This window comes from Lactuca serriola, chromosome 2, assembly GCF_051521515.1.
Source record: "Lactuca serriola cultivar US96UC23 chromosome 2, Lser_US96UC23_V15, whole genome shotgun sequence".
In the NCBI taxonomy this organism is placed as follows: Eukaryota; Viridiplantae; Streptophyta; class Magnoliopsida; order Asterales; family Asteraceae; genus Lactuca; species Lactuca serriola.
This window is the reverse complement of record NC_136409.1, coordinates 209716370-209735852: the sequence shown is the minus strand read 5'-3', so window position 1 is coordinate 209735852 and position 19483 is coordinate 209716370. Positions and strand designations below refer to the sequence as shown.

At 30.5% G+C, this 19483-nt stretch overlaps 1 protein-coding gene across 1 annotated transcript; it reads left to right on the top strand.

The window, feature by feature from the left end:
- Positions 1-4781: 4781 nt before the first annotated feature.
- Positions 4782-8378, top strand: EMB1144 (chorismate synthase, putative / 5-enolpyruvylshikimate-3-phosphate phospholyase). Its single transcript, XM_079026630.1, has 12 exons — positions 4782-4994; positions 6011-6161; positions 6247-6323; positions 6432-6490; positions 6598-6681; positions 6773-6865; positions 6953-7033; positions 7134-7265; positions 7338-7440; positions 7531-7691; positions 7776-7860; positions 7996-8378. Exons 1-12 carry the CDS (start codon positions 4850-4852, stop codon positions 8139-8141), a joined length of 1317 nt encoding a protein of 438 aa, XP_078882756.1. The 5' UTR covers positions 4782-4849; the 3' UTR covers positions 8142-8378.
- The last annotated feature ends 11105 nt before the right edge of the window (positions 8379-19483 follow it).

Below are 19483 nucleotides of genomic sequence, written 5' to 3'. Positions count from 1 at the left end.
TTCAGCCAGTGCAGGTGAGTTTCCCTTTGTATGAATGGGTCTACGGCCACAATGTCGGCCCATGTAGTATTGAGTAGAAGACCCGGGGGTTAGCCCTAGGCACAGTATGCTAGTATGATATTCGGGACGAGGTCCAATGATAGAGGGTGGGTGCCCAATGAATGGTTTATGTGACAGTTTATACTTGTTGTCTGTGTGATACTTGTATGTGCCTGGTAGGGAGGTGAGTGTGGGCGAGGTCCCGTATCTCACCAATAGCAGAGTGTGGATGGTGTTCCACATCTCATTAGCAGTAGATCAAGGGCGAGGCCCAAGTTAGGGAAGGAGTGAGGGTAGGCTGGGCCTGTACCTCACTATCAGCAGGAGTATGGACAGGGTTCCATGACTCATCAGTAGCAGGACAAGGGCGGGGCCCAAAGATAGGCGAGGCCTTAGGACAAGATCAGTTAGTATGTGTTTAGCTTATGTGATGTGATGTGATATGTTATGTGCTATTATATGTTAGTGGGCGAGGCCCTGTGACAGGCGAGGCTTAAGTGAAACAGATCTGTATTCGAGCGGGGCTCGAAGCCAGGCGGGGCTATTGTAGCGGGCGAGGCCCAAGATAGCGGGCGTGGCCCAGTATGTGCTGTATGTGGTTATGCATAGTATGTGGTAGGGTGGGGAACTCACTAAGCTTCGTGCTTACGGTTTTCAGTTTTGGTTTCAAGTACTTCCGGTAGCGGAGGGAAGAGCTCGGGGTGACCGCATGGCACACACCATAGATTAGACAGCCTGAGAATGTTTTACTCTGATAATGAACATGTGTTTTGGAATTTAATACTCTGATTATAATTGGATTGATGAATTTGCTTTAAGTAATGTTTTATTAAATGAAAATTTTTAGTCTTGAATTTTAGGACGTTACATATAAAAACATTTATGCTTGCTCGATTTAGATATTGCCCATAACTCATTGAAAATGTCAAAATACATAATTGACACACAACTTACTTGTTATTATGAGACGAATTAAACAATTTAAACAAATGATGATTTTTTATTTTTATTTTATGACAATGATAAAATAATGGAAAAATGAATGCTTACTTTAAGACATTTGCAGACGTTTGAGTAAGGTCTATGGTCTTAACTGCTGAGTATTCATATCTTTCACATATATCTATTAAATGGTTATTCAAGATGAATTAAAAGTTCATTGCTATTTCTTGCCAATTTAGAAGTATGTTTCGACCACTTTTGCATCAAATAAAAACATATAGGTTCTTTTAGTATTACTGCAATCCTACTTTCATATAAAATTACTTTTTTTCGCATCAGACCAAAGTCGGTGTTTTTAAGCATTATTATCATCCTATATTATACATTCTTGATAGTTTTTAAAAGTTAGTTGCAATTTCTCATTTCTTTTTGAAAGTTCGTTGTTATTTCTTGTTGCTTTTATAAATAAGTTTTAGACCATTTTTTTTGTATCAAACCAAATTTGAAGGTTATTTTTGCATTATTATCATCGTATATGTTACATTTCATTTTTATTATTTGAATATAGTTTTTTTAGTTCAAAACCGATACGAATATAAAAATAATGACTACATATTAACCGACTCTCTATAATGTATAATTAAAAATCAAGACACTATAATCATAATTTATTTATGTTAGTTAATATGTAATTTATTTGGGGATGAGGTAAGTTTTTGGTTACTTATTTGGGAAATATAATATGTATTATGCATTACAAGTGTTTATCTTTTAAATTTAGCATTTGTTACTTTAAAATTTTATTTTGGCTTGAAATAACCATGATCATCCCATATTTAGTATTTTTCTTTTCTTGCACCTTTACTTCCTACTGACTTGCATTCACTAAAACAAGTTTAACATTTAAAAAAAAACAAATATGAACAATAAACTATTAAACTCAATGGATATGCTAAAAAAGACATGAGACTTGCCTTTTGTGAGATCAATAATACCAAATTGAACAACTTTCTGCAAAATAATTTAAGAACCGAAGAAAACCTGATTGCCCAGATATCTAATATCATTATTTAAGTCATAACCTGTTATATGCCGACAAAATTGAAAATTTCAGCCAAAACTCTGTTACATGTCATCAAAGTTGAAAAAATCCTTTAAAGTTAAATGATGGTATTAATTTAAAAAACTATCTTTCACTTTTTGTTGGATGTATTTTTTTAATGACAAGAACAATTATCAGTCCAAACATAATCCGTAAAAACCATCATGGCCAAATCATAGATCGTTTCATCAACAAAATAGAATACCACGGTTGTAAATGATAATCCAATTAGAACATCTTTTTCTAAAAGATCAAGAAATGGACAATTTATTAAAATCTTATCACGCTGATAAAAGTCATAACAAAATGACATAGATTGAATCGATAGTTTACAATAAATATAAAAAATGAAGCCCTATCAGAGATAGAAAAACCTGAGGATGAGACAAAAAAACATGTAACACTACAAAGTTGCAAACATAAAAAACACATGATGCTAAAAATCTAGAAAAAAACCAAAATTTATACATGGTTGTGAGGTGAGCGTAGAAAACTTGTGTCAGATTCTTTGAGACATTTCGTCAAACACCCAATGTGTCTGTTCTAATAACCAATATTTTCACTGTAACATGACAAAAAAATCCAATGTTACAGGAAAGTATAGAAATGAACTAAATTAACATGTATTTAGATTATACAAATTATTTTAAACAATGTTCCTTCATAAATATACTTATTGTTGTTTCATACCTAAATACAAAGTTTAATAAAAACAATGTTAATTGTAATTATGCAATTTGATTCTACAATCAAATAAAAAATTTCTATAATACCGTAAATATGATATTCAAGGAAATAAGATTATTCCTAGTTTGGATTCTAACTTCTTAGCCTATTTTTGATATGGTTCATGTATTAATATTTAGAGAAACCGGTAGGAAATGATGTTGATATTAAGTGTTGTATATTGTTATTACTGATAAAAAACTAAGTTGTAGTTTAAATTAAAAGTTCTTTTTTCATGGTAATTATGTTGCTATAAATTGTAAAAAAAAAATCACATAGCTATTGTAGTTTGTAGAGGTTGTTGAGTATCGAGTCCAAGTTAATAGGTTAAGAATTTAATATGAAAAATTATACATTTTTGTTTTGTTTGACTTAATCTAGATTGAATGACGTTAATTGATTTCATGTAAGTTGTGACAAAGAATATCAAAATATATATGAATACGTATATTTGATACGGGAACAAAAAATAATCGAAAAAAATATAAAAAAGCGAAAGAAGGTACTGACCTTCTAGTGCACAACAATGAAGGATTGAAGCAGATAATGATGATGGAAGTGATAAACAATAAGAATGATGTTGTATGAGAGAGTCTGAAGAAAAGCAACGATCGAAAATAAGTGTGAGCCGCAAATTTAAGGATGAATCGTATATGTATGTGATAATTTGAATATGATTTTTTGGTATTAATGGTTTCCTAATAAAAATGGATTTTATATCAATGGTTTGCTGATATAAACGGATTTATATTAATGGTTGATATCTAATGTCTTAATTGAAATGGTTTTCAGTAATATGTTTTTAAAGTTGACTATTTTAAAACCTTTATAATCGAAAATTCAAGATTTAAAATAGGGGGAAATTTATTAAAATTAAATACATTCTATTTCAATGGATTTAAGTTAATTTTGTTTGATAATTGGAAAACTTTTATTGGAATTAGATACATTCCATTTAGGGAAGATGATGTCACCAATTTGATCTAAGGCTGGAAAACATAAGATTGAAATGCAATCAATGACCCAGATTGTTTCAGATGATATCATAAGATTTTTGTTTTAATATATATTAAAGATAACATAATTATTGATATGCTTATTTAACGAGTTTATTTAAAAAGAAAAAAACTAATCGGGTTTAAATTTTGAAGCCAAAAACTATAAATAATGGAATTAAATTATGAACAATATTAATTAGGGTTAATGATGACATAGATCTTCAAAAGATGTCTTGAAAGAGATGCTTGCTTCAGTTTGTAGAGATTTGTGTGAAGCCAAAACAGAGGTGTGATAATTGGAGATGCAAGGAAGAGGCAATATGCAAATTCTAAGAATACATGAGAAAAAGGAACCACCTTATGGTGCTACATTCTGTTATGAACACACAAAACATCAATTGAAGCACAACCATTGACATGAAGAAGAGGATTAGGAATTCTGGTTTAAGAGAAAAATAGAGGAGAAAGATGGAGACGGTTATTCATGTTTTTGGCCAGATTTATGGAGAAACCGATGTCTCATATATAAATAGAATGATATGTTTTAATTGATAACATAATTGCTGATTTTAAAGATTCTACAGTTAAATATAATTATGCCCGAATTGTGAAATATATTTTCGAAAGTATGAATAGATTCTATAATTAAATATGAATAGATTCTATAATTAAAGATTCCATAATTTAATGTAATTGTGATTGAAATGTAATTGGTAAATTTAAAAATTCTATAATTAAATGTTTGAATTCTATTTTGAGAAGATGATGTCATCAATTTGATCTAATGGTGAAAATCATATGATTGAAATACAATCAAAGGCCTTGATTGCTTCATTGGTGAATTAAAAGTTCTCTTTTAATAATATTCAGAGATTAGAGATACCAAAAAATAATACTAATAATTTTGAAAATTTAAATTAAAGATAGCATGTATAGTTAGGTGGCCACCAAACACGGCCACACACACAGTCCGCCCACCAACCCCCTATACCCAAGTCATATTTAGGCGTAGATCGTGTACATAGTTTCTTTGCAAGAAACAATGGCGTCTACTCTATTAACCAAAGCCTTCGTCGGAGCTTCATCCTCCTGTGAACCCTCACGCTTGGCCTCTCTACGTCACTCAGATCTCGGCTCTGCAAACCTCCGTATATCAACTCACCGCCGATCGCCACCTAAAAAACTCGGTGAGTCCCCAGATTTGATGATATATGTTGTTGTAATTTCGTCCTATTAACGAAGATCTCTGATGCTTTGCTTTTATAGTGGATAAAGTAAAAAACGTGAATGCAAGTGGCCTTTGATAATCGCAAAATTGTGTTCCGTTAGATTGCTTTAAGTTAATTCATTATGTCTCTTACCGTGAAAGCTTCAGAATGTTGGTTTGGAAATTCCATCTGTATGAACTTATATACGAAAGAAGCAACCTACTTTCCAGTATATACCTTAGGTGATTTGCTGTGATTTTTATAGTTCTCATCTAGTTTATTACATAAATCGGAAACTTTGAAGTATTATTGCTCCCGAAAAATGCTATGGCAGTAAGTTCTTCATTCTTTCAAGTGGATGGAAGTCCATTCCCTAACACTTTCTACTTTTTTGTTCTGCAAGAGCCAGAATCTAACTGGATAATGAATCTTGTTGATGCAATTTTTGCTTGAATTGTGGTGTAGGATGTAATATTCTATATTTCTTTTTGGGGGTATATTGAGATCAACCAATGACTTGGACTAATTTTGACAAAGACCATGAATTCATTACCAATGGGTTAGGAACTTATTGATGGGATTGTGTAGTGGACAAATTTGATAATTCAGTTGCACTACAATATACTTTCTGAAAAAGCATTTTGAAGCATTGGACTTCAATAAAAACTTTTGGTTGAAGTTGTATTTCCAAATGAGGTATAGGGAGATTTATTAACCCTATGCTAAATTAAGTGTCTCGAGTGACTATTTCAGATTTGAATTCCATCAATTATGATCCATGATCCATGGGGATTGTTGAAAATACATAAGAAAATAGAGTATACGCATATATTTATATTTCATATTCTTCTATTATGTTACTGTAACTGTACATTTTGTTGGTTATTAAAAAACCTCTTCTAGTCTTCTGGTAACTTGTATGCATTACTATACCCTTAATAAAGAACTTTGATATTTTGAGTGTTCCACCTGATTCATGCAACTTCCATTTACAGAGATACATGCAGCTGGAAGTACATATGGAAATTACTTTCGTGTTACAACATATGGTGAATCCCATGGTGGAGGTGTTGGTTGTATTATTGATGGGTGTCCTCCTAGATTTCCCATTTCAGAGGCTGATTTACAAGCAGATCTTGACAGAAGGTATTATCATACTTATCTCTGTGTGTCACATACAGTAATCAATCACCTTCCATGATATCATTAAAATCTGAATCTTTTTATACAGGAGACCAGGTCAGAGCCGAATTACTACCCCTAGAAAAGAAACAGACACATGCACCATATTTTCAGGAGTAGCTGATGGTTAGTTTGTAGTAAATATCCATATCCCTTAATATCATCAAGTTCTCTAGACTTTATCTTCATTTAGAAGAGATCCCTAATGACCTAATTGTGTTGCACTAAATGCAGGATACACAACTGGATCTCCAATCATGATAAATGTACCCAACACAGATCAAAGAGGAAAAGTAAGTACCCGTTAATGTGATGTCAATAGTAGGATAATAATAATAATAATAATAATACATTTAGGTTTTTGTAGGATTCACAATATTTTGGTTATTGAATTTAACAGGACTACAGTGAAATGTCAAAGGCTTATCGACCTTCTCATGCTGATGCTACTTATGACTTCAAATATGGTGTACGATCAGTAGAGGTACTTTATTTTCACAAACAAATACAAATAAAATTTATACTTTTAAAAAGAAATAAAACATTCAGAGTTTAATATTATGATAAACATACAGGGTGGTGGTCGATCATCAGCTAGGGAGACAATTGGGAGAGTTGCCTCTGGAGCTGTTGCGAAGAAGATTCTCAAGGCATATTCTGGCACTGAGGTATGTTTACAAGCTATAATCATTCCCTGTTGAAGTATACATATAGTAAATTACAAGTTTAACCTTGCTAGTTTTTACTTTTTACAGATTCTTGCGTATGTGTCACAAGCCCACACAGTTGTGCTTCCGGAAGATGTAGTTGATCACAATACTTTGACACTTGAACAGGTTGACTATGATTGTTTTTTTCTTCCAAATATTCTCTTAAAATCTTGAATTGTTCTTGGATCCTAACAAATTTATATATTTATTTTTGTAATAATTTCAGGTTGAGAGCAATATTGTTAGGTGCCCGGATCCCGAGTATGCAGAAAAGATGATTGCTGCAATTGATGCTGTTAGAGTGAGAGGTGATTCTGTAGGTGGTGTTGTCACATGTATTGTTAGAAATGCTCCAAGGGTAAGCAATCTCTGTTTGTTTGTTTTATTTACACATTTTTTATATTTATGTTTAAATTTTTTGATATTTTAGGGACTTGGTTCACCAGTTTTTGACAAACTTGAAGCTGAGTTGGCTAAAGCAGCCATGTCCTTACCTGCAACAAAAGGGTTCGAGATTGGAAGCGGATTTGCAGGTTAGCATTATTGGATTTTACTATTTAGTCCTTAGGTTAGGTATGTATTTTTTTTATTTTTTAAAATTAATAAATTTGAACAAAACGTAGGTACCCTTTTAACGGGTAGTGAACATAATGATGCGTTTTATACGGATGAAAATGGGCGGATTAGGACAAGAACAAATCGTTCTGGTGGGATACAGGGTGGAATTTCTAATGGAGAGATCATATACATGAGAATAGCCTTCAAACCAACATCTACAATTGGAGTAAGTATTATTAAACTATATTATATCTAAAATTCTAAATTCAATTTTTTTTTTTTTATATTTATTTTTCTAATAACTTTGCAGAGGAAGCAGAACACTGTGACAAGAGATAAAAATGAAACAGAACTTATAGCACGTGGCAGACATGATCCTTGTGTTGTCCCAAGAGGTTCCTTCTACTTCTAGCATCCTACTTTTTCATTCTTTTTTACTTAATGGGCACTAATATTGATGACCTGTAAGGGTAAAATGGTAATTTAGCCAGTTTTACATTTTGAATTTTGGATGGATGATTTTTTTACAGCTGTGCCCATGGTTGAAGCAATGGTGGCATTGGTTCTAGTTGATCAATTAATGGCACAATACGCACAATGTGAACTTTTTCCCATCAATCCAGACTTCCAGGAACCACTGAAGGGGCCAGAACTTTATTCAGCTGCACTTTTTTAAAGCGCGTCATAGAACTTGACCATTTTGCCCTTTTGTCACACTTAAAACAAAGCGAAGATTTTGTTTTCATTAGAATTAGAGTATGTTTATGCTTTTTTTTCTGCAGAGTGTTATGATTATTACTTATATTAAGAGTCTCCATTGATTATTTGACTGAATAAGTGTTGTGAAATATGTTTATGTTGCAAAACAAATTCTTCTATGAAAATAAAAAAATATGTATACCCGTTTGTTTTATACTTGTGTCTCATGTTTCGAAGTTTGATTTGTCATTTCTTATAGGTAGAAACAATTTTTTTTTACCAATTTGAAAAAAATGGTATTCGTCAATTAATCTTTGTTATGATATAATATTTATATTTATATTTGGTTATGATACTAATTTTCATGTCCAACTTTTTTGCGAAATTGTTAATTTGATTTTCTTTCACCCCATGTGATGTTATAGGGAATTTGTGTACGTACATTAGGTAAAGACATAACTTATAATAATATTATGTTTAATTATATATAAAAGTGCATATTTGTTAAAACGAATATATTAAAAAAATATTATTTTTTACATATTTTTACAAGGGAAATCTCAAAAAAATCCTTAAAGTTTGGCCCAGTTTATTTAGTTCCAAATTAATTTTTTTTTCTTGAAAATCAATAAAATATTAAGAAGGATTTAATGTATGTCTTTTTTAAACATTAAAATATTTTTATTTATCCTACAAAAAACCAAAATATAATATTTACCCTACAAAAAACAAAAATATCATATTTATCCTTTATAAACTTTCAAATATTATATTTATCCTTCATAAACATCAAAATATCATATTTGTCTAAATCTTATTTTAAATATTTTCTTTTTCATTTTTATAATATTTTCAAATTAATATATTTATCAATTTACTATTATATGTTCTTCATAAATTTCCAATTCAACGTCAAACGTCCATCTAAAAGAAAGTTGATTGAAATTATTTTGGAACAAAAATGGTGATTCTTCTTTGTTTGACATCTTTGAGTATAATATCAACGATTTTTATAAGGTTTTGAGTATGTGAGGGAGAAAATTGTAAAGTGGTTTTAAAATTGAATTTGTTACTGAATCAAGTAAAACTTTAACAAGTAATCGATTTTAAGAATTGATGTAAGAAAGATTCAATTCACTGGACATTTATTACTTTTGAGTAGAATTTAACGATGCCAAAATTAAAAGCAATAGAGATGCATACATGATTTGATTACTTCAACTGCTTTGAGATGTTTCACAAACACATTAAACACTTTTGCTATTGTTTTAAAAATATCCCAATGAATTTTTTTAGATGAGATTTTGAAGTTCAAACAATGAATGAAGGTTGGGAATTTATGAAGAGTATAATACTTCATTACTAAAACTAAATATTTAAATTTATTATAATATGTCAGAAATATTAATTTTTTTTGCAAAAAATATAAAGCTGGAAGGTATGGAGCGGGAGAGCTTCCCTCTTACTGGAACACCGTCCCCTGGCCAAGGGAAGCAACCCGAGGGAAAGAGGTGGGGGGAGGCGGTGCCACACTCTCTTTCCTCATTCTATTGGGTAGCTTTTTTTAATCTTTTTTAATATTTATAAAATTATATACCTACTAAAAAAATATAAAAATATATATCAAAATTCATGGTTTTTAATTCCCTACAAAATGTATATAATATATGTATGAAATATATTTTTTTAAAAAAATAAAAAAATAGTGAGAGAAGCTTCTCACCTACTCTTTGGGTTTTAGGTGAGGGAAATGCTGGTGTGACCTACAAAAAGTGAGGAAAACATCCCTCTCATACCATCTAGTCTAATATTTTAAAGTTTATGAAGGATAAATATGATATTTTGAAGTTTATAAAGGGTAAATATGACATTTGGATATTTGGTTGGATAAATATGATATTTTGATATGTAACAATAATATATATGAAAATTTCTCAATATATTACATTCTAGACTTTTTTTTTTACATATTTTTACCAGTTTTCATAACTTTTCATTAAAAAAAGATAATAATTTATATCTCAATCATAAATTTAGTCAAAACTTTTAAATTTTTTCAGAGATTTCTCATCTAAACTAATATGTGAAAAGGAAAACAATTTGGAAAAGAAAAACTACTTTTGTAAAAGCAGAAAAATCTTAAATGCTATTTGTAAAACCGTATTAAAAATTTGTAATTTCTTTTTTATAAAATTTATTTTGTAAATAACAAAGCTTTTAAAATATGTAAATAAAGTTATTTTTTTTTCAAGAAAAAGCATGTTTTAAAAACAAAGGTCACTTCTAGTTTGTGAAAACGAGTATTTAAAAAAGTAACTTTTATAGTATATTTTTATAACCCTAGATGTATGAAAACCGATATTTAAATGAAATAGAAAACTGCTTTGAAGAAAAAAATGATTTGAAAAACAGAAAATCCTTTAAAAAAAAATATGCGTACATACCAAAATATAAAATAAATTGTGAAAATAGTTTGTAAAAAATAAAATTTAAAAGAAAATTTTGTAAAAAAATTATACGGAAAATACATCGTATTTGGACTCGTTCCGGTCATTATAAATTACTTGTGATACCATTCATTTTCACTAAGATCTCGTTTGATAGTTTCTGTCTGGGAAAGTGTTGTTTGGTAAAATGCTTTCTGGGAAAGTTTTCTGACTGGGAAAAAACCATGTTGTTTGATTGTACATCTGATTAACTGTGCTGAATGATGAAAAAAAGTAATAAAAAATAAAAAAGTTATTTAAAAAAATTAATAATCCAAGAAAGAAAGAGGCGGGGTTTGGTGCATAATTGTCTTTCTAGCCCATTCAGTCAAAAATATATTATTTTGGGGCTTTCTAGGAAGGAAATATCTTACCGGGAAAGACCTTTTTTTTGTGCAAATCAAACAGTCTTTCCGGTCCATTCAGTCAGAAAGATCTGTTTGGATCTGGAAAGATGCATATAAAACGGGACCTAAGTTATCATCTCTTTTCATGGAAATCATGTGTACAAGCCTTTCGTCGGCAAATCAGCAAGCATAAATAGTTTCATTTATATAAAAATTTGTTACTCGGGATACAGATGCTATGTTGACACTAATTGGTATGTGTTTCGGTGGCTTTGCTATGTGTAAACATCTTTAATGGGTTCAATATTTTTTTATGATTGTATTGTATTGAATGCGACTGTTTATGATAGAAATTGAAGATGACAAAGACTGAGAAAGGTTGAGGGAATAGAGATGAAGGTGAAGGTGTGGTTCATAATAATAGTAACAATGGAATTTAAATTAGAAAGATATGTCAACATTTGATGGATTTTCTATATAAATGTTTGCAAGTGAATAAAGTAGACAAGTGAATAAAGTAGATGTTTCAGATAGATAGCTGGCTTCTTTTCACAAAATTAACTATTTACATGCCAACAAAACAAGTAATGTCTTTTGATACGTCAACATTTGGTAACCAGTGAACTCTTTGAAAAAACAACACAAAAATAGTTAACTTTTTACATGCCAACATAGCAAGTAATCTCTTATGCTTGGAGTGGTTCCTATGAACAACGGTGGTTGTATTTAGAACACTTTGGGTAAAAGAAGGTGCAAATTGATGGCTAGTTTGATCTACTCAGATATTTGGTTATTTGAAAAGTCTGGAACTTGTTTATCTTCAAGAGTATGAAGTTTAGTTATTTGAAGATGGGGAATGAGATCTAACTTATTTATTTCAAGTGGATTGAGTAGAATTAGGTGTTGATTGTTTTTTGTCGAAATATCTTTTTGACATTTTATATATGTCGGAAAAAAAACATTTGAGGATAAGATTGTTTAGGAATGGCAACGGGGCGGGTTCGGGGCGGGGCATGGCTTCCCAAACCAGCCTCGATATCTTTCAGGTATCTTATTGGGGCGTCCCGTTGGGTTCGGGTTTTTCAGTCGGGTTTCGGGTATCTTATCGGGTTTACAATAATACATAACGAAATCTTTATTCCGTTTTAAGGTACCCTGATGTCTTATAAAAAATACGTGTTCTACCCTCTCTTTAAATTAAAAATATGATGAACACTTTAATAAAATTAACTCGACGTTATATTAAAAATTATTTGATTTAAGTTTAGTATAATACGTCAAAACATAAAAAATGATCATTCACATCGGATTGTTAATAACTAAAAAGATTGTCCACAGTAAGTATTTTATCTTTGAATGCGTGCAATTAACATATATATATATATATATATATATATATATATATATATATAATCGGGACGGGACGGGTCGGGGCAAGGATAAGCCAATCCCTGCCCCGAATCCTATAAAAAACCCGATAACGACCCGTTATCCGACTCGAAATAACCGGGTTTCGGGTTTCCCAGTCGAGTTCAAGTTTTTTTTGCCATACCTAAAATTGTTTGCTTTTCAAAATACAAAAGTCATTAAAAAAAGTCTTTTGACATTTCTTTCCGAAATACAAAAATATAACTTATACCTTTAGAAGATATTTTCTAAATTTTATTTCTAATGTAGCTTTAATATATCTCTCCTACCAAAAAAAGCAATCTCTTGCGATATGTCAACGGTAACCTATAGCTTTTTACATGCAATCAAAGCAGTAATGTTAAGTTTTAGAGTATTACAATAAGGAGAGTTTTATTTATAAAGTTTTTGGTATATTTATGAAATGTCATGTCAAATCATTAACTCAACAAGCTTTATAGGCACTTATTATAAAAAGTTTGTTTACATATTTGTCCAATAATACCAATTATATATATATATATATATATATATATATATATATATATATATATATATATATATATATATATATATATATAAGATTAGGTTCATGTGAGACGGCCTAATTTTGTGAAACTGTGAGACGTAATCCTAACCATTCATTAACCACTCATTTAGTAGATAAAACAAAAACATTTTTAAAATGCAAAATAATTGAAAATTTTTGAATTTTTTTTCCAATATTATTTTCTAAATATATATTTTCCAAAAAAATAAAAAAATACCAAAAAAAATACATTTTTTACATATTTTAGTACAATATTTAGAATATTCTACATATCTGACAAATCTGGTAGATAAATCTAAACATTCTAAAAATCATATTAGAAATGTAAAGTGTAATATTTTATTAGAATATTTCACGTATTTAAAAAAAACGGTATTTTTTTATTTTTTTAGGTAAATAAAGTTCCGAAAATAATAAATAAAAAAGAATTTTTGGATTTTTCCTTTTATTTTTCATTTTAAAATTATTTTTAGATTTGGTCTTACGGTCTCACAAAATTAGCATGGTCTCAAATGAACCTGAACCTATATATATATATATATATATATATATATATATATATATATATATATATATATATGTAATAACAAATAATAATAATAATAAGTATCTTATATAAATACAACAAACAATAAACGTGATCAACTAGGGGATGCCCCCACAAACAAGTGTTAGATGAGACCGATTCGTCACTAGCTGAATAACCTTTAGCTTTAAAGCCTAAGACCTATAATCGTTAAATCTTAAGTGATCGGTGAAAGATATGTATAGATATATACGAATCTGACACCTCCAGTTGTGGCTGCTAGCTACAACCTGGCAACAAGTCAAATCAGACATAACTTTCTAAACACCGACGACTTCTGATGGAGCGTCGACAATTTGGGCAGACGAAAACAATAGTCATAACTAGTTTATAGGAACTTATCGTAACATGTTAAACTAATCTATCTAAAAACTAGTACTAGGAAATAAGCCTAAGGAAGTAATGATAGAAAATAACTCAAGAATACGAGTTCAGGGAAAACAACAACGCTAACATAAAAAAAAACATACAAAACCCTCTTAAAGTATACAAAACATGTCAACTCACCAACATTATGTTGACCGTTCAAACCCCATGTATTCTTAGGAGAATGAGTCCGGAAGGAGAAAGTCAAGACCCCGGTGATGCAGTAGGAGGCATACATGTTTTATTATTGTACTTTGTTTTCGTATCGTATTTATACCGTATTTTACGATAACTCATTTAACAGTCGATAATCGAGCTGATGTGGCTACTAACGTTCACCAGGGGGGGGGGGGGGTGAGTCAACACCACAACCTTATTAAATCAAGTAGGGGTTAATCGCGATGTAGAAACCCCTCTTTCTACTACGACGATTCTAGGGTTTTATAGTGAGTGGGATATGAGTTCGAGCTTGAGGGAAATACAAGTTTGAGCATTGAAGACAGAATATGTGTTGGGGGAGGCTGAGGTCATTCTTGGTATAAGAATTAGAAAGGAAACAATGAGATTTGAATTTCTCAATCTCATTACATTAAGAAGATATTGAAAAAGTTTAACTTTGAGAATTCTATTCTTTGTTCTTGAAAAACTCTTATGAGTCTTATCCAATAAAAGGTTAAGAGTACTATACAAATACTTTAATCTGAAAGTGAACACACGATTTTTAGAATTTCTAAGCCTTTTATTACCCCGAATTTCTAACATCCGTCGGTCTAATAATTACCAATTTTCATTTTATAATTTTAAACAAACTTCGTCCATCTATTTACAAACTTGCTCTAACTTTTTTTTTAACAATTTCTTATATGTTTTTTTTTTTAAAAACTTATATATTTACAAATTTATTTTTTTTAAACTTATTAGTTATAAAATTACGTTTTTGACATTAGTTATAAAACTTTTCCCCAACTATTTTTACAAAATGTTTGTATACCATAGTTTTTAGAATTTCTATAAAAACAAATATGTAAAAAATGAGTTTTCAAGAAAAAATAAATTAAATTCGTAATGGAAAGTTGTTTCACCCCAAACCCATTTAACTTAGTGCCCCATTAGTTTTTTTATTTTTTTTTTATTATTTTTTTTTCATGTTTTCCAATCCACAACATAAAAAAATAACATTTTTATCAACCTATTGTCACATTACTATTTTTAATAATTAAAACATTACAAATTAATTCAATTTGTAAACAATATTATATATATATATATATATATATATATATATATATATATATATATATATATATGTGTGTGTGTGTGTGTGTTTGTGTGTGTGTAGAAGAGAGAAAAGTGAGAGAAAAGGAATTCATGTGGCTTCTCCAACCCACGAAACAAGTATGTTGCGATACCATGAAGGGTTGGAATTCGGAACAACTCTTCAAACGGTATCGTCAGCTCAAACCCACAGAACCCGAGACATTCCAACCTTCCTAAGACACGTTTAAAAACCCATATTTTCATTTTAAAAAATATGGAAAAAAATTGTAAAGAGTAATTTTGTTAAACAAAAGTAAATTTATATAAAAAACTAAGTTTTAAAAAATATTAATTAATTTATATAAAAAACTAAGGTTTTTAAAAAAATCTAACATATTTGTAAATAAAGTGTTGTAATTTGATGTGTTACAGAATTTTAAAATAGTTTGTTGGTCATAATTGTACCAAATATTGATTAAAGGTGTACAATTACAAAAGATGGTTTGTAACATTAGAGTTTCAATTCGGAACAACTCTTCAAACGGTATCGTCAGCCCAAACCCACAGAACCCGAGACATTTCAACCTTCCTAAGACACGTTCAAAAACCCATATTTTCATTTAAAAAAATGTGGAAAAAAAATTGTAAAGAGTAATTTTGTTAAACAAAAGTAAATTTATATAAAAAACTAAGTTTTAAAAAATATTAATTAATTTATATAAAAAACTAAGTTTTTAAAAAAATCTAACATATTTGTAAATAAAGTGTTGTAATTTGATGTGTTACAGAATTTTAAAATAGTTTGTTGGTCATAATTGTACCAAATATCGATTAAAGGTGTACAATTACTAAACTTAGCTATGCTCACAAGTTATTATTTGAAAGCGAAGTTATAATAGACTAAAATGAAGATTTCAAATATTTGGTTAATTTTACCATATTAAGGAGCTCGACGATAGGAGTCTAGTGATTGAGAAGTAAAATTTAATACCGGAGATCCAGGGTTCAAACCCTGATACACTCAAGCTATTGCTAGTGTTTTGAAACATTGCTAATGTTCTACAAGTAACCTCTCACGTGAACTTTGGGATGGTTTAATGAACAATCCTAGCTTTTAAACCTTGGCACACTCAAAACATTGTTAGTGATCTACAAGTAACCTTTCACATAGGATTTGAGACAAATTGATGTGAATCGTTCAGACAGTACGATTTATCATTTTTTTTACAATATTAAGTATTTTTTACAATGTTAAGTATTAACCCTTAATATAAAATATATATACAGAAAAAGAAAACTACTTAAATAAGATGTTTACTAAAGCTTGTGATTAAAGAAAGATGTTGTATATGCACATGATGATATGACCATATACGTTAAACTCTATTTGTTTAATGCAGTAAACAGACTTCATTTTGTTATTTTTCAATAACTTAACATTATGCCACATTACATTCCATTTGACCGTGATATCATACCCGGAAACAAAAAAGGAAAAAATATATATCTTTTATTTTGTATGTTATATATACATGTGTACCAACCTACACAACAATTTATATTTGTAGCTGAAAATAAGAAAGTACAAAACTATAATACGGTTTATATATATATATATATATATATATATATATATATATATATATATATTATAGGGGTAGGTTATAATGTAGATGGACAACTATTGTACGTACGTGTGGACAATGCTATTCTATAAGAATTACTAGTTCTTATCTTATACAACTATCGTCATTTTCATGCATTCTCACTAATTCTTATTCATTTTTGTTCCTATACATCGTTTTCCCCTCATTTTCATTCTTACAGAATACGACTCAATAAATATGCTAACAACATTCTGACAGAATGAAAATAATAATAATAAGTCTATAATAACCTTATAGACGATTTAATTACTGAGAATCTGTGAGAATGATAATAGTTATGTAAGATTGAACGTATTTATATTATTAAACAACATATTTTTTTTGTCATTCTCTCAGAATAGCACTGTCTACATGTCTGCATAATAGATGTTAATCCACATTTGAACCTATATATATATATATATATATATATATATATATATATATATATATATATATATATTACAAACCTACCACGACAATTTATATGAAATAAGAAAGTACAAAATTATAATAAGGTTTTGTAGTTTGCGTGTGGTGTTAAGTTTTGGGATTGAGTGGTTGTGTGAATTGAAACTCTTTTGATGTATTATTTATCTTCAAGAATATTTTTGTCTTCTACTTTTTCGATAACCTCAGACCACTATCAAATAATAGATTATTTTATTTAAAAGCAACTACTAATAGTATAATTACCAAAAAAATTTATAAACATTAGCATAGTTAAAATGACAAATTGTTGATATTTATCTTACAAACAAATTTTGTTCATGAGAAAGATATCAAATTAGAAGTTTATGTTTTAAGTAAACTGTTGTTTAGCAAAACTTTAGGGGTTCAATTCATAAATTAACAAAATTACATAGAATGCGTTTAGGTTGGGAGGAGCGGAAGTGGCATAACTTGGCAATAATGTGTTGGAATTGAGCACCGTCCTCTTTGCACACAGAGAGAGAGAGATTATGTAATACAATAATACTAAAATAACCAAATAATATATATATATATCAAATTATGACAAAATGACATGTGGCTAATTTTATGAGAATGACATGTGGCAAAGTTATTTTCATTTATTAGGGTAGATTTATGTATTTTGTACCTTCTAACTTATATTATTTTATAGTCTAAATCTTCTTTAGGAATTCGAATTAAACTAATGATTATGTAATACACTAATACTAAAATAACGGACACTGTTTACTTACATTGTCCATTATACCCACTATTAATCATTATAATGGTGGGTGTCACGTCATCACCACTAAAGCTTGAGGGAGTGGCCTCGCCACCCCTCTCGCTTCCAAACTCGCTACAAGTTCCAACACCACTCCCATTGAAATGCTAGAAGACTCACTAAGATTGTCTCGCCATGGATATAGCGAGATAAGAGAAGAGAGAAACTTGGATGGTGGGTTCTCTTTGGCCGAAACATTTTTTTTTTCAAAATAAACTCATTACACTAACACCACCATTTCTTACCTTTTGCATCTGGGATGCTATCACTTTTTCCATAATATGTGTCTTCAAAAAATTTGACATAACATCAAAAAAATCTAATGAGATAACATGTTAAGCATGCTACCACTCTCTTCAGCCTAACTATCACTAAATCTATGGGATACCCACCACTACCACTCATGTGATGGTATGAAGCTTCGTGCCGATTTATTCTCAACGGATATAGGGAGACCTTATTTTGGGGTGAAGCTCCTTGGTGGGGGGGGGGGGGGGGGGGTTAGCAGAGATGTTGGGTTTATTAGCGGTTTGGACATGAAGAGAGTGGCCAATGTTGTTGATTTGATGGGTCTTCTTCCACAACTATATTACTTGCAGAGTGAGCTTATTTTGCTTCGATCATGTATGGACATTGCAAAACTTTTCTTTGGTTTATAGACATGTCAGACGGTTCACATAGAAGAGGCAGCTTTGTTCTTTGACAAAGGATTGCGCAGGTCTATCGAGGATATGGTGGTATGTTGAGGCCCATTCCTTGGAGACATTCAATGGCGTCTGACTTCCTTACCTATTCGTTTCAGTGGTTTGGGTTTGTACTCGGCATACGATGTTTCCTCCTACGCATTTGTAGCCTCGAGGGCCCAATCTTGGGCATTACAAGACCACATCTTACGTGACAGTGACATATGTGGTATGGACTCTGATTACCTATGTGTTATGACTCGTCTTCACGATACGATTCCGGGATTCGACTATTGCGGTTTCACTAATTAGGACACCGCCCCCTCCTCCCTAAATTCCAAAAGGCATTATCATGTGCCCTTTTTAGCAAAATCGTCAAAGATATCGAAGTCGACTTCGACATGAATTTTAGACAGAAAACAGTTTTTGAGTGTCTTCGGGCACCTCATGCTCAGGATTTTCTACTAACTATTCCTATTGATGGCCTCGGCCAGCATATGTCTCTTGTGGAGTACCGAACTATTATTCGTTACCGCCTCATGATTCCTCTATTCCCAATTGACAAGATATACCCAGTTTGCCTCAAGGCATGTTTGGACATTTTTAGGTAACCCTGTCGAAAATACCCAATACCCAAATTACCCGCCCGCTTTTTTCGGGTCTCGGGTAAATTTTTTCAGGTAATTGGGTAACCCGATTTTTTCGGGTCGAGTAAATGGTACATTTTTTGGGTTTCGGGTATAACAGAATTACC

Coding starts and splice junctions, on each gene's coding strand:
- EMB1144 (XM_079026630.1), top strand. CDS start 4,850: ATGGCGTCTACTCTATTAACCAAAGCCTTCGTCGGAGCTTCATCCTCC. Junction 6,491..6,597: donor ACACAGATCAAAGAGGAAAA/GTAAGTACCCGT, acceptor TGAATTTAACAG/GACTACAGTGAAATGTCAAA. Junction 7,441..7,530: donor GATTGGAAGCGGATTTGCAG/GTTAGCATTATT, acceptor AACAAAACGTAG/GTACCCTTTTAACGGGTAGT.